Here is a 14,840-nt window from a genome sequence, read left to right on the forward strand (position 1 = left end):
TCTATTATACTCCCTATTTTATGGTTGGATAAATTGAAAATTGGTCACTTAACCAATTAGAGGTGAAGCTAGAGCTAAGGTCTCAGACCTGTACTTCAGTAGGTGATTGTCTTGATTATCGGTTGTTCATTTTTAACTAAATTATGACTCTGGGCTTCATAATGTGCTGACAATTACAAACACTTTAGAATTTTTAATTCAATCTCAACTATTTGAATTTTTAATTCAATCTCAACTATTTTCATGAATATGCTACTTTAAATATAGTGGCAGAAATGAGTTATGGATTTAAAAAAATGTTATGTTAGTTCAGGAATAATCTTTCCACTGTGTTTGCAACAATAGCATTCTCTTGGTCTAAGTGTGTCAGCCATTTTGCATTCAATATTAGTACAGTCTAGACAACTGATACTTTCGGATCTCACTTGATAACAGGTCTGTATAAAGGGCTCTTTGAAAACAAATCCATTTTGGCTCAAAGAAAAAGATTGGTTGAACTAACTATAACCAGTTGACTACTGTTAAGAAAAGAAAATACAGTTCTTTCCCTTTAGAAAGGGGAAGTAGTATAAATAATTTTTTTCTTTGAGTTGGAAGAAAACCAAAAATTTGAGTACTTCTCTTAAGGAGAATTTTAGGGGGTTTTGTTGTTTGGTTGGCTTTTTTCCCCTGACTCGTCCTTAAAAGCTGAAGAGGCATAGGGAGAGGAGAGCTATTCTGGGTAGAGTTAGGACTCCAGTCTCAACCTTTTTCATCACTGCCAGCCAACCACCTGCTGCTTGGGTAGATTAATAGATGACGGAGGTAGAGAAAAAAAGAAACTGCTAAATAATATTGTATGTATGTCATTCCTTTCCCATTCAAAATCCTAGAGCTAAGTAAGAACCCTTAAAGATGTTATATTTGGTATTGAATTTAAAATATGTACAAAAAACAGTAATAATACCAGGTATCATTTACTGAGTGCTTAATTACTTTATGCCAGCATTGCACTAAGCACTTTATGTACACTATTTTATTTAATCTTCTCAACAACTTGATTCTGACAAATCATGTCTGCGTATTATATAGTCTGCTTCATAGCACATATTACAACCATATAGAAAGAAAAACTCTAAATAATTAATTCTGTAATTAGTTATTTCATGTCTAACTCACCTACTAGACTGAAAATCCCATGAAGGCAAAGACAATCGATATCCGTCCTGTATCCCCAGCACTTAGACTGTACCTGGTACATAGTAGATGCACAATAAAATTCATTGACTGAACAACTGAATGTGTGAATGACTGAATACATGAATGAATTTACAGCCCTATGAAAAAGGTTCTGGTGTCACCTCTACTTTATACCCAGAAGCAGAGACTGAGACTTCAACCAAAATCTCTCTGACTCCAGAACACTTAACCACTGTATTTAAATGGCCATTAGGGAGCATAAAAATCATCATGGCTCTGGAAAAGGATTTGAAATTTCAGGATACTCTGAATGTGAAGACTTTCTTCAAAAGCAACTTTTCTATAAATTTGGACAGGATTAGGATGGCTGTTATCTTTCTTCTCCCAGGTGATAGAAGCATGGTTCCCCTAAGCCTCCGACTCATAAGCCATTTCTGAGTATTGATTGGTGAAACAGGTGACTGCCCAGGCAACTGTTTCTGGGCTCTGTTGCCAAAGGTACTTTGAGCTCTCACTCACCCTAGGAGGGAGAACCATAGACTTTTTGTACAGATTATCTCCTTTCAAGAACAAAAGTCCCTTTGGGGATTTATTAATTCCCCCACCTCCCCGGGTGCTCATGTTCTTTCTTGTTGCCTCGTGTTAGGACTTTGCTCTAGGGCAGTTTTCCAGCTCCAAGAGAGACACTCGGGCCCCTGCTGCCCAAACATTTTGTAGCACCATGCTTGATTAACTGGGCAAGGTCAGACTTGCCTTTTACAGCCCTCCCAGAGATAGACCCTTTGCTAAGAAATCCCAGAAATGCCTTAATTCTCTGGATATAAGTAGATCAGGAGACCCTAGGAGCTCTGAGCTTTTGTAGCTTTCTCCCCTTAAAAATGATGGAAGTACTTCTTATCTCATTGAGAAATATATAATGCTTTATAGACAGTGCTTTATGTCCCCAACCTTCCTCCCCTCAAAACCTTGAGGACTGCTTAGGAAGAAACTATCCTCAGGAACTTAAACATAAATCAAAGAAAGAGATTACTTCAAATCATCCAGCAAGTGATTAGCAACTACAGAATTATATGAAGACTAAAAAGACCTCAGTCAAACATGGGAATGGCAGCAGCCGTAGCTGCCTATTAGCCACAATCAAAAGTCGTAGACCTTCCACCCTCTAGTGTATGTTGCTAAATGGATTAGTCATCAGAGCATTTAATTATACTGAAAGAGGGTTTATCTGCTTCTCTGGGAATCTAAAATGCCTAATGCAGGACCCACTGAGGCCAGCAAGAAGGGAGAGCACACTGAATACTTCATTGTCAATGTCTAATTGGGTCTGCAGGCATAGTTCAGCCTCATCAGAGCCAGTCTTAAAAAAGAAAGCTCTGTTTTGTCAGACAAACACTTTTTGTGTGGTTCTTAATTACTTTCCCATGGGTTCCTTGTTTTCTAGGTCTTATCTGTTCAGTTACTGTACTGAAACACAAATTACATCAGGTGTTTGAGCAGCAAGCAGGGAAGGGTAGCTAGGATCCCAGAAACCCATAGGTTAATCACCATGATCATGCATTAAGAACTTGAACCTATTGCTACAGTGGTATAACTTCTCTCTTTTTTCATTTTCAAGGACTTCTGCATGTTCTGAAGATAAAGTTAGCCTTAGATTCCAAGTTAATGCTACCCAGGGGGGATGTCTTTGGCAACGTCTCTCAGCTTCCTCTTTCTGGCCTGCGGATAGCACTTTCCATGGGTGGTGATTGAGACAGCTCCTTGGTGCCACTTAGGTGCTGGATTACTAGAAAAGCCTCAGTTCACTCCACGGTTTGGAGTTTTAGAGGAATCCATTTTTTCCCCTAAAGGTATTTTATTCTGTCATTCCAGCTGCTTCATATACAGATAGCTCTGATGATGAGACATCTCCCAGGGACAAGCAGCAAAAGAACTCTAAGGGAAGCAGTGACTTCTGTGTCAAGAACATCAAACAGGCGGAGTTTGGACGAAGAGAAATTGAAATTGCTGAACAAGGTAAGGAAAATAAACACCTTTTCCTCTCAAGCTGCCTGTGTCTTTTTGTCCATGTTAATTCATTTTTACATCCTGGGCTCTAGTAGTTTGTGAAATTTCAGTGTGATTTTGAAGAATACTTATAACAAAAGAAATATGGGCTCAGGAAACACTGTGGGGAGGGAGTAAACTCTAGAGGGTCTAGAAGGAACAAGGAAGAGGGGGAGAGAAACTAGATAAGGGGGACTGGGATATAGGGAATTAAACATTGGACCATTTACCTCTGGAAGTCTCTTATAACAGAAAAATCAAGTTTAATGTTTTGATCCCTTGAGAAACTTAATCTAACAGAGAACCTGTTTGGGGAAGGATCTTATCTTAAGAGAGTACATTTTTCTGTTATTGTTTACCTCTCATCCCTCCTCTCTAAAATTGCTGCATGTGTATTGGGCCTTTTCAGAAATGCCGGCACTGATGGCTTTGAGGAAGAGAGCTCAAGGAGAGAAACCTTTGGCCGGAGCCAAAATTGTGGGTTGCACACACATCACTGCTCAGACTGCTGTGAGTCCTTTTCCTTTCTCTGCATAACAATAGTTAATAACAGCCACCAGCTATTGAGGGCTGGCACATGCCAAGCACTAGTTCAGAGCTTAACAAGTGCTCATTAACCCTCATAATGGCCATGTAAAAGCACATATTCCTGTTTCCATTTTATAAATGAGGAAGCTGAAGCTCAGGGAGTTTAAGTAATTTGTCCAAGGTTATACAGCTAGTAAACCACAGAATCGAGATTTAAACTTCAATATATCTGATTCCCAAGCTTATTCTTTCTCCAGTCTTCTCCACTGCTTCCCCTTATCTTCCCTTCCAGTGTCATTTCTACACAGCACCTCTGTGTTAGGCTGCTTTCAGCTGCAAATAAGAGAAAACCTGATTCAACCTGGATTGTACGTAAGGGAATTCATGACATTACATAGCTAGAAGTCCAGAGGTAAGGTGGACTTCAGATGAAGGCTCTCAGGGCTCAGTTTCATCTGTCCGTGATTTTCTTGGAGCTGCCTCCTCTCTGTGCTTACTTCATCCTCGGGCTGATAGCAAGATGGTTACAGCTGTTTAAGCCATCCCAGACAGACATGAAGAGGAAGAAGGACCATTTCTTCCTCTCTCCCAAGAGCAAGGAAACCTTTCCCAGAAATCCTCCAGGGTTCTCTGTCATGACACTGAGCAGAACTGGATCACATGCTCATGCCCCACCAGTCTTGGCAAAGGAACTGGGGTTACCATGGTTGGTTTAGATCCGTAATTTTCACCCTTGTCAGATTCACTGACCCCTTTTGATTAAAAAATATGTTTTGCAACGGCCCAGTATTTTCTTGAAATGAAATTCAGATATAGCATAGCTAGGTACATATAATTTTTAAGAAATAAATGTAAAATCTTACTGAAATATGAAGGAAGAATAAAAGGAAAGCAATTTATAATAAAATAATGTGTATTTCAATATGTAAGTGCTTGGGTCCAAGTAGAGTTGAATAGTCAGATATTTGTACTTACTTATAGCATTATTTGAATGTGAGTGCTACAAATGTATATACATAGAAATGTGTTACTGGTTCCATAGCATCAGAGAAATATTGACAAATTATATAATTTTCTGAAATTATAAACAACTTTTTGTAAATTTCTGAATAACAACAATATCAAAAATATGAGTTTTCTCTTGGTTTATACACTTGTTGCATTCTTGGAAAAACTATTATTGTTTTGTATTAAAACTACAACAATACCTTTGTTGATATGTAAAGTGGAATAAAGTTCTAAACTCAGGTAATTATAAATAGATTTCTCACTCACGTGAACTTTTCATTGGAACACTTGAAAATTATACCAGATATGGCATGGTTTTTTTGTTCTAGGAGACTGTCCTACACTTTTGAAATGTCAAGATCCCTGGCCCTACCCACTGAATGCTAGTAACACTCCCCTACCGATTACCGTGACAACCAAAAATGCCCCCACGGTTTTCCAAAGTTCCTCTGCTGAGAACCACTGACTTAGAATTGTCATCATCAAAGATGTGATACATATTAAGTTGCCAACCGTAATGAGACCACTACAGGAAATCAGTGTATTAAGAAATTGTCTGGACTCTTTTATGGGATTTATAAGATCCAGGTCATTTGTATGACTAGATCTCTTCCAAAAGATTGTCTTGTAAGCACAACGCTATGTGGCCACATTCCTTATTCAGAATAGCAGAGATTCCTCAAGACACAGCTACTGTTAGCATCTTCCCTGTGAGACTTTTCTGGGTTATGTGTTCTCTGAGGAAAAGGATACCTTGGTACCTCAAAATTAGTATAATAAATTGAAAAGCTATCACTTTTTGGAGCTATAGACTAATGAATCAAGGCAGAAACACTCTTGGAACCTTTTTTGGGCTTCCCCAGTCAGGGACATGAGACTTCAGTGTGGTGGCTTAAAATAGTTAGTGCTTCTGTACTGTCTCATGTTGCTAAATTACATCTAGTTTCTTTTTTACCTCCTGGCTCATAAACATTACCACTCTTCAAGGTTACTTTCTTTTTTTTCCTGAATGGAGTAATCAAAATTAGTTTACCAATTTTAATATTATTTTATTGTTCCCTCCCCACATTTTTCTGTTTCCTTTAAAAAAATAATTACAAAGGAATTTTGCTTTGTTTTTTTATCTCTATTTTATTTTTCTGATTACAAAAGTAATTCATGTTCATTTTACAATATTCAAGCATTACCACAATCTATAATGTAGAAAAAGTCTGCTATAATCCCATGCTCCAGAAATAGCTATCATAGTTAACAGTTTCCTGTCCATGTTTCTAATAGACTTGGATCTAAATATTTATGTTTTTTAGGTGTGTTTCCATAGTTCCTTCCAACCAGATTCCTTAGCTACTCTCTCTAAACAGTAATGATTTAAAGTCAAGTTAAACCAGCTTCTGAGCTCTGTCCTTCTCCCACTTCTACCTGCCTTCACTTCTGCTTGAGCCCTAATAGCCAGCAGTCTTGACTCATAGTTCTTTAAATAGTTCTTATATTCTTGGTCCCAGTCACTTTTCTAGTTAATTTATATTGCTTTGTAGGTAAGTCTCAGTATCATTCTCTTGTTTGGCATGTTGAGGAATCCTAGTTAAAGAAATTCAGAAATTCTTTAAGGTGAAAATTAAAATAGGATAGAAAAAATTGGATTGGATATTGAAAGGTAAAGAAATTAAGATATGAGTAGTTCTGCTGTGGCCTTTGACGAATTATGTGAGAGAGTTAGCCTAGTGGAGTTGTTTGCACGTATTTTTTTTTAATTAGAGCATATTTTTAATTAGAATTTTTATTTTGTATATAAATATTAGAAAATACAAATTTTTTAAAATGAAAATTATCAGTACCCAAAGTTAAGCACTGTCAGGAAATTTTAAAACAAACTTTGTCACCAAAGATTTATCCATGTTAAAAGAGCTCTTAATCGAAGCAGTAGGGTGGTACATTACCTTCTTTTTTTTTTTTAATATTTATTCATTTATTTATTTGGCTGCATTGGGTCTTAGTTGCGGTATGCGGGATCTTCGTTGCAGTGCGCGGGATCTTTAGTTGCGGCATGTGGGATCTTTTTAGTGGTGGCATGTGGGATCTAGTTCCCTGACCGGAGATTGAACCTGGTCCCCCTCCTTTGGGAATGCAGTCTTAACCATTGGACCACCAGGGAAGTCCCTATACTACCTTCTTATAAAGAAGCCTATCTCCATCTTACAAACTGAAGTGAAAGCAAGTCAGGATCAAATCAGTGGATTAAACTTATTTTAATAATTTTAAAAAATTTGAAATATACACAGATTTATAGAAAAGTTGCAAATACAGTACAGATAACTTTTTTTTCTGAACCATTGAAGAGTAAGTTGCCAGCCTTATGATGCTCCCACAAATACCTTAGTGTATATTTTCTACAAACAGGAACATTCTCCTGTCCAACCAGTACAACCATTCAAAATTAGGAAATTAACATTGATTCATTATTGCCATCTAATCCTCAGGTCCCATTTGAGCTTCACTAATTGTCCCAATAATACTTTTTTATAACCAAAGGATCCTGTCCATAGTTATGGGTCTCATTTAATTGTTATCTCTTTAGTCTCCTGCAGTGCTGGATAGTTCATCAGTCTTTCCTTGACTTTCATGACCTTGACACTTTGAAGATTATAGACAAATTATTCTGTAGTATGTCCTTAGTACGTAGAAAAAGATGCTGTGCTTTTTTCATTTAATCCTATCAGATGGCACTTGTTTTCGATTTGTCCCATAACTGATGTTCATTTTGATCCCTTGATGGAGGTGGTGTCTGCCAGACTTTTCTAGGGTAAAAGTTATCTTTCCCCTTTTGTAATTAATAAGCATTTTGTGAGGTAGTAATACGAAACTATGTAAATATCCCATTCTTCATCAAGCCTTCCAATTATTCATTCATTTATGTATTTATATTTGTGTGGAGTCATTGTTTCCTATTTTATTTAATGGGTTATAATCCATTACTATCATTATTTATTATGATAAAAATTGTTCCAATTTTGGCCAAGAGGAACCCCTGAAGTCTTGCTTCTGTGCCTTGTCTCTTGACATATCCCTTTCATTCTTTGAGCACTTCCTTGCTTCTGGTACAAGATGATCTAAGCTCATTTTGTACCTTCCCTGTCCTATCCCTGGAATCAGCCATTTCTCCAAGGAGCCCTGGTTCCTTTTCCTTTTAGTGGATCTGTACACTAGTGTACTCTTTGCTATTGGGATATCATTGTTCCTGGATCCTCTTTCATTAATTTTCAACAATAATTGCCCATTAACTCTTCATATATATCTTTTGCCCTGTTCTCTCCTTCTGTAAATTAGGCCATTGATAGTATCCCATAGATCTTAGATGCTCTCTTCTGCTTTTTTCCCCCACTCTTTTTTCTTTCTGTATTTCAGTTTGGTGATTTCTATTGATCTATCTTCAAGTTCACTGACTCTATCCCTAGATATGTCCAGTCTGGTGATAAGCCTAATGAAAGAATTCTTAAATCTGATCCTTAAAAAAAAAAAAAAAATTCTGACACTTCTATTTGACTTGTTTTTATAGTTTCCATCTCTATGCTGAAATTCCCTACCTGTTCATGGATGTTGTCCATCTTTTTCACTACATCCCTTAGCATAAATATATTAATCATAGTTAATTGAAAGTTCCTGTCTGATCAAACATCTATCTCATCTCAGAGTCTGGTTCTCTTGAATACTTTCCTGACAATGGGTTGGGGTTTTTTTTCACTTTTTTTGGCATGCCTTGCAATTTTACATTGAATGGTAGTATATTATTTTCCATTATTGTCATGAATTGGGCTGGATTTCAATTCTATTGTTCCATACCAAAGGCTACAAATTCCCCCAGGCTGGAGGGCTCTCGCTGGAGGGCTCTCGTACTCCTCAGTGTTTGCACTTCACCTTCGGGCTTTCAGCGGCTTCTGCACATGCTTGCCACAGGGGGGCTCTGTCTTCAAGTGCATTTTCCCGCTGCAGCACACGACTGCTACTCCTTGTTTCCTGGAGCTAGGCTCAAGGTGAGGGCAAGTGGGGTTCTTAGATTTTCTGGTCCAGCCTCTGTGTTCGGCAGGCCTCTGTGAGGGTAGGACTTTTTCAGTGTTCCTGCCACTCCTCTCTGTAGCAGCCGAATTTTGCCTTGTATTGGTGGTAGGTCTTGAGCAGAGATATTTTCCTGTCCCTCCTGGAGAGGTAGCAGATTTTTACTTTGTATCAGTGTAGGGTCCTGGGCCCAAGAGGATTTTCTGCTACTCCCCCAGGAGCAGAGAGTTTTTGCTTCCACCCTTCCCCAGAAGCAATGGTTCTTTGCCTGGTCCCTGGTAGCAGGCATAATTCCTGCTCCTCTTGCTACAGTTTAAGGCTTTTGCTTCCTATGAGAGAAGACTGTGGAGATGTGCCGAGGTTTCATGCTTAGTCTTTGAGCACAGCCAATCAGCTCCCTGCCCCCAATCTTTCTTGTGAACCCTGGTTGGAAACCCCTAGAAAAGAGCTTGCATGTGAGTATGAACTCTCCTTATGCCTGGGGCTATAAGAAGTTCCAAACTGACATACTTTCCCACACTCAGCCTTTACTAATTCATTAAAATTTTAGCTAATTTTTTCTTACCATGATGTATGGCAGCCACCTCTTCCTTCTGTGCTCTGACAAGGGTGAAACAGTGTTCCCTCTCTCCTTAAAGGGATTTGTTGCTCTTTGGAGTTCCTTCGTTGCATTATGACCTTAGCTCTTTGATGTACTCAAGAAAAGTTATGGTTTTGTAGATTATCCAGCTTTTTCTTGTTGAGGTGGAAGCTTCTCTTGCAGCTTTCTATATCCTAAGGAGAAGCAGAGCTATAAATTTGTGATTTTTAAAAAGATGTTTGGCACTGAAAGCCTTGGTTTAATTAAATCTTACAGGGAGGCCCAATATGTTAAATGAGTAAAAGCATACAGCTCAGCTGGAGCCTTCCCCATGCCTACCCCCAACCCTTGCCCTCTTCTCAAAGTATTGAAGTTTCTGTAAAGCACAGTTTGAAAATCATGGGCGTTAGTTATTCCTAATGTACTTTCTCATTGTCAAATATATAAACTTAATCTCCTTGACCAATTGTTTGGCCCATGCTTGCTCATCTCCTGCTTTCTCTTTAATATAGGTGCTTATGGAAACTCTGGGCGCTCTGGGGGCACAGTGCCGATGGGCTGCCTGCAATATCTATTCCACTCTCAATGAAGTGGCTGCTGCTCTAGCAGAAAATGGTAAGATCTTTTGTGTGTTCTCTTTGTCTTTGACTAAAGTTTCCCAAAAGTTCCATTGTTTCAATAAATATCTGTAAGGAAAGTTGACATTTAAAGTTGTCTTGAAAGAAATATTCTTTTTTTTTTTTTTTTAGTTGAAGTATAGTTGATGTACAATGTTGTGTTTGTTTCAGGTATACAATAAAGTGATTCACTGTATATGTGTATCTATATCTATATATCTATCTATATCTATATATCTATCTATCTTTTTTCAATTCTTTTCCACTAGAGTTTATCATAGGATATTGAATGTAGTTCCCTATGCTATACAGTAAATCCTTGTTGTTTACCTATTTTATATATGGTAGTGTGTATCTGTTAATCTCCCCCTTCCCCTTTGGTAACCATAGGTTTGTTTTCTGTGTCTGTGAGTCTTTCTGTTTCGTAAATAAGTTCATTTATACTATTTTTTTAGATTCCGCATATAAGTGATATCATGTAATATTTGGCTTTCTCTGACTTAATTCACTTAGTATGATAATCTCTAGGTCCATCCATGTTGCTGCAAATGGCATTATTTCATTCTTTTTTGTGGCTGAGTAATATTCCATTGTATATATACACCACATCTTCTTTATCCATTCATCTGTTGATGGACACTTAGGTTGCTTACATGTCTTGGTGGGTCCCTATTCTTGATGAGTTTGCCCTCTTTCTGGGCTTCTCTTGTTAAATATAATCGAGGTAACTGTGTTGCTTTACAGTCACAGTCATAGATATTTAAGAAGTCATAAATATCTTCTTATGTCTAATATTCCATTATTAGTTAATGCTTTGCCTTGTCAGAGCACCAGTGAACCTTATTCACTGTCTAAGGTCATATGGATTAGAAAAGAAAATGCTTCAGGCATAATTTTGTGGTCTGACTGGTTTTCAGCAGTTAATGTTTGGTGCTCTGCTTCAGTGGTAAACAGGACTTGACCTGGCAGATTAATATTTGATAACAACAGCCACTGACACTTGAAGGACAAAAGAAATAGAGAAGTTTGGACTTTGCCAGTTTCTTGCCTTCACTCTCTGATAGCCCAACACGGATCAGGATACCAAACACTTGCTTCAGAGCTGTTGAGAAATTCTGGGAAAGCTCTATAGTGCATGCATACCTCTCTTTTTGCAAGCACTTTGAGCATTTTATTTGTTCTTTCATTTACAGTCATTCATTTGTAAAATTTTTATTAATGTATAAAATATGTATAGAAAGTACACATATATAAACATATAGTCCAATTAATTGTACATATACATTCATTTCACTTTTTTTTTTTCAACAAATGCTTATTGACCTACTTTAAGGACAAATGAGAGTGTCTTTGCCCTCAGAATCTTATATTGTGGTTAAGGAGAAAAGACACATATATAAATAATGATAATACAAGGGCATATATGATAATGCCACAACAGATCATAAACCCACATTTAGTATACCAACAAGGGACTTATAAAAGTTCAGATTCCATGTGAGATCACTTTCAGCTGAGTTACAAGGCTTCCTTAAGGAGCATGATACTTAACTGGGTAATGAAGTGTAACAACATTTGAACAGAGGGAGAAGAGTGTAAGAGTTTTCCTGATGCAGAGGATGGGATGACTAAAGTATAGAAACAAGAAAGATCAAAATGTAGTTGGGAAATGATGAGAATTCCAGTTGGACTGGATGAAGAAGTACATATTTCTGGTTCCTTCTTTTTTGCCTTTAGTCATACTTTTAGCATCCGTCATACTCTTGGCCCTTTTGTTTGTCCTCTTTGGTCTAACAAGAGTGAAATGACCACCAAAGACGAAGACGAGTATAAAAGGACTGAAGACAATACTAATCAGTGAAGAAAGTCAACCCAAGAAGTATAGCAGAACGAGAGAGCTTGGAATTGGGGAAAACCAGCATCTTCTTGCCAAAATTTAGGGTCAGCCCTTTTTTCAGGCTTTAATGGTTTCTCTTTGTTCTTTTTTCTCAGGATTTCCTGTGTTTGCCTGGAAAGGAGAGTCAGAAGATGACTTCTGGTGGTGCATTGATAGATGTGTGAATGTGGAGGGCTGGCAGCCAAACATGGTGGGTTAGATCTCTGCCAACACAATTCTCTTGGGGCCTGGAGGTATAGAGAGGGAGAGTGTGGTCTGGGAGAGGGTTTCCCAGCAGGAAGGAAGGCAAATGCTTCCTTTTCCGTCTGATGTACCTGGGCTTCCGGCAGAACTAGATGCTTATGCTTAGGGCATCCCAAGAATATTCAACCTCTTTATAGCCTCAAAGTGCTTTTCATTGTCAGTGCTGATCTCAGAAGCACTCATATTCATCAGCAACATTAAAATACCGCTCAGGGTTCACACATGACTGGTTAAAAAGTAAGATTAATGAGTTACCATCCCCTACCACTGCTTACCACCCCCCCACCCCCCCCCCCACCCCACCTGACAACATCAATGATTAAAGCACAGACACGCACACACAGCTCCTATGGTACTTAGCTTTCTTTCTAGAATCATGTGCTAAATTTATAGTAAACCTGAAGGGATTCCAAGTTCAAATTTCTTCTCTTTATTCATTTCTCACCTGAAGAAAGACGAATAGGCAAAGTTTGGGGTTTTAAATTTTTGCTTAGTTTTTATTTTTGTTTCATTTTTTAAAAGATCAAGTGCTTGAAGGCTGAAAGCATATTAGATTCACAAGGGGAAGCAAAAAGCTTCACAAAGTACGATGCACTCCTGCTTTGCAAACCTTTCTGCATATGGGTGAGAGGAGAAATTAGGGAATCAACTGAAACAAGAATCATTGAAGCTCTAGTCCAACTATTGCTTACTGCTAAAGACTGCAGAGCAAGCAGCCTGTCTTTCTGGATTCTGATCCAGGCCACGTTGCACCAAGTGTTGGTTTGAGGAAGCTGGGTTAAAACCTTCATATCCTGAAAGGGAGGGAGGAGTCGGCTATAAGATGAGTCAGCGCATTCCAGCGGAGTTTAACGGTGACAGAAGGGAGTGTGACTGACAGGTGCTAAAGAAGATATGCCAGGGGGGCTCTACTGGAAATAAAACATTAATTTTATAGTCATGAACATAGGGAGGACAGGGGATTGTACATGGCGAGCTTTTATAGACTGTAGAGCCAGCACACACTGCTGGAAAGGTTGACGAAGAGAGTAAGACAAGGGTAAGAACAACTGTGACCCCAGAAAACAGGATCCGTATCTTTTTGGATCCTGTCAAGAAGATCTTGTCAAGTGCTTTTACTTGCTTGCCAACTTCAGGAAGATTCCCAGGTGACAATAATTTTCTGCAGTAGGACAACAGGGTGAGAATTATGGGCTACATTCATTAAATAAATATTAGGGATAGCAACTACCTGCCTGTATTCGATACCTGTGTTAAAAGGAAAAGGTGGACGAGAATACTGAGACTAAGACACAATCTTTTTTGTCTCTGATCTTTTGTGTGGCTAGGGATCAGAGGCTGCAAGGAAAAACTCCATGAGGGATTTCATACATGTAAAAAGGGAGAGAGAGGGCTTCCCTGGTGGCGCAGTGGTTGAGAGTCCACCTGCCGATGCGGGGGACACGGGTTCGTGCCCCGGTCCGGGAAGATCCCACATGTGGTGGAGCGGCTGGGCCCGTGAGCCATGGCCGCTGAGCCTGCACATCCGGAGCCTGTGCTCCGCAACAGGAGAGGCCACAACAGTGAGAGGCCTGCATACAGCAAAAAAAAAAAAAAAGGGAGAGAGAAACTCAGAGGAGCCTTTCCATTTCTTAGGGAATCTGTTCTGAAGGTTTCTACTGGGAGAAAATGGAGCACTATCTTATGGTATGGAGCAAGTGTAAGAGTTTTAATAAGAGTCCTGCCTTGGATCCCTACTCTCAAATAAGGTTTAGTGGAATCAGAGAAAATAGATCAACAACAAGAGCAGAAGTGGGAATTCCCTGGCGGTCCAGCAGTTAGGACTCGGTGCTCTCACTGCCAAGGGCCCGGGTTCAATCCCTGGTCAGGGAACTAAGATCCCACAAGCCGAGTGGTATGGCCAAAACAAAAACAAAAACAAGAGCAGAAGCAAAAAAGATCAGGTGGTAGACATGAGGTTGGAGATTTTCTGTACCCAGGTGTCCAGGATGGCATCTTTGGCACTTGTAGTAGAGTTGATAATTGATGAGACTGCAAAATGGGTGCTTGCCAGTGGAGGGCAGCTTAGTCCTGTGGGTCTTTCCAGGAGGGTGGGTGTAACAACTTGGAAAGTCCTGCCAAGCGTTTCTAACAGTTAGGTGAAGGGCTGAAATGCCACAGCCTACTGCCTAATAGTATTCTAAGCTGGTCTTTCTTTAGCTTATTTATAATTCAGAAACTTTCCTCTGCTGATGAAAGCTCCAGTGGGCACAGCATTGTGTTTATCTTTAATCCCAACCTGAAACAGTGATGAGCTGTTCAGAGGCATGCTTGCACACCTACATGCTGCACAGTTCCCTAGTTATTTTTAATTTGGTTGATAGGGAGTGTGAGGTTGTGCTAGGCAAAACCCTACAGTGCTGCCTGATCGTTTTGGATAGGAGAGTGCCTGTACTTTGGGAGAAGTAAAGGATTAACGAATACACATTTGTAAGCCATTGTTCTGGGAGGGAGACTAATTATCTGGCTTTATTTAAACTAAGCTTTTACTGATGATATTTAAAGTCCTGAATTCAACCAATATAAATATGCTAATATCAAGTTTAGGCTTTCTGACTACCAACAGTACAGCCAAGAGCTAATGGTCTAGGTAATCACTTAAGCTATTAGTCCATAAGAAAATCCTCATTGCGCTGCTGTATTTTGATCCTAGCGG

The 14,840-nt window shown here is 39.0% G+C and overlaps 1 protein-coding gene across 1 annotated transcript in view; it reads left to right on the forward strand.

Moving 5' to 3' along the window:
• The window catches only part of AHCYL2 (adenosylhomocysteinase like 2), a 165,361-nt gene that overhangs the window by 121,166 nt on the left and 29,355 nt on the right, over positions 1-14,840 (forward strand). The window contains exons 3-6 of the mRNA XM_065883394.1: positions 3,049-3,192; positions 3,632-3,732; positions 9,901-10,003; positions 11,998-12,092. Coding sequence (XP_065739466.1) covers positions 3,049-3,192; positions 3,632-3,732; positions 9,901-10,003; positions 11,998-12,092 — 443 coding nt within the window. The remainder of the gene's footprint in view (positions 1-3,048; positions 3,193-3,631; positions 3,733-9,900; positions 10,004-11,997; positions 12,093-14,840) is intronic.

This window comes from Phocoena phocoena, chromosome 9 (assembly GCF_963924675.1).
Source record: "Phocoena phocoena chromosome 9, mPhoPho1.1, whole genome shotgun sequence".
Taxonomy (NCBI): domain Eukaryota; kingdom Metazoa; phylum Chordata; class Mammalia; order Artiodactyla; family Phocoenidae; genus Phocoena; species Phocoena phocoena.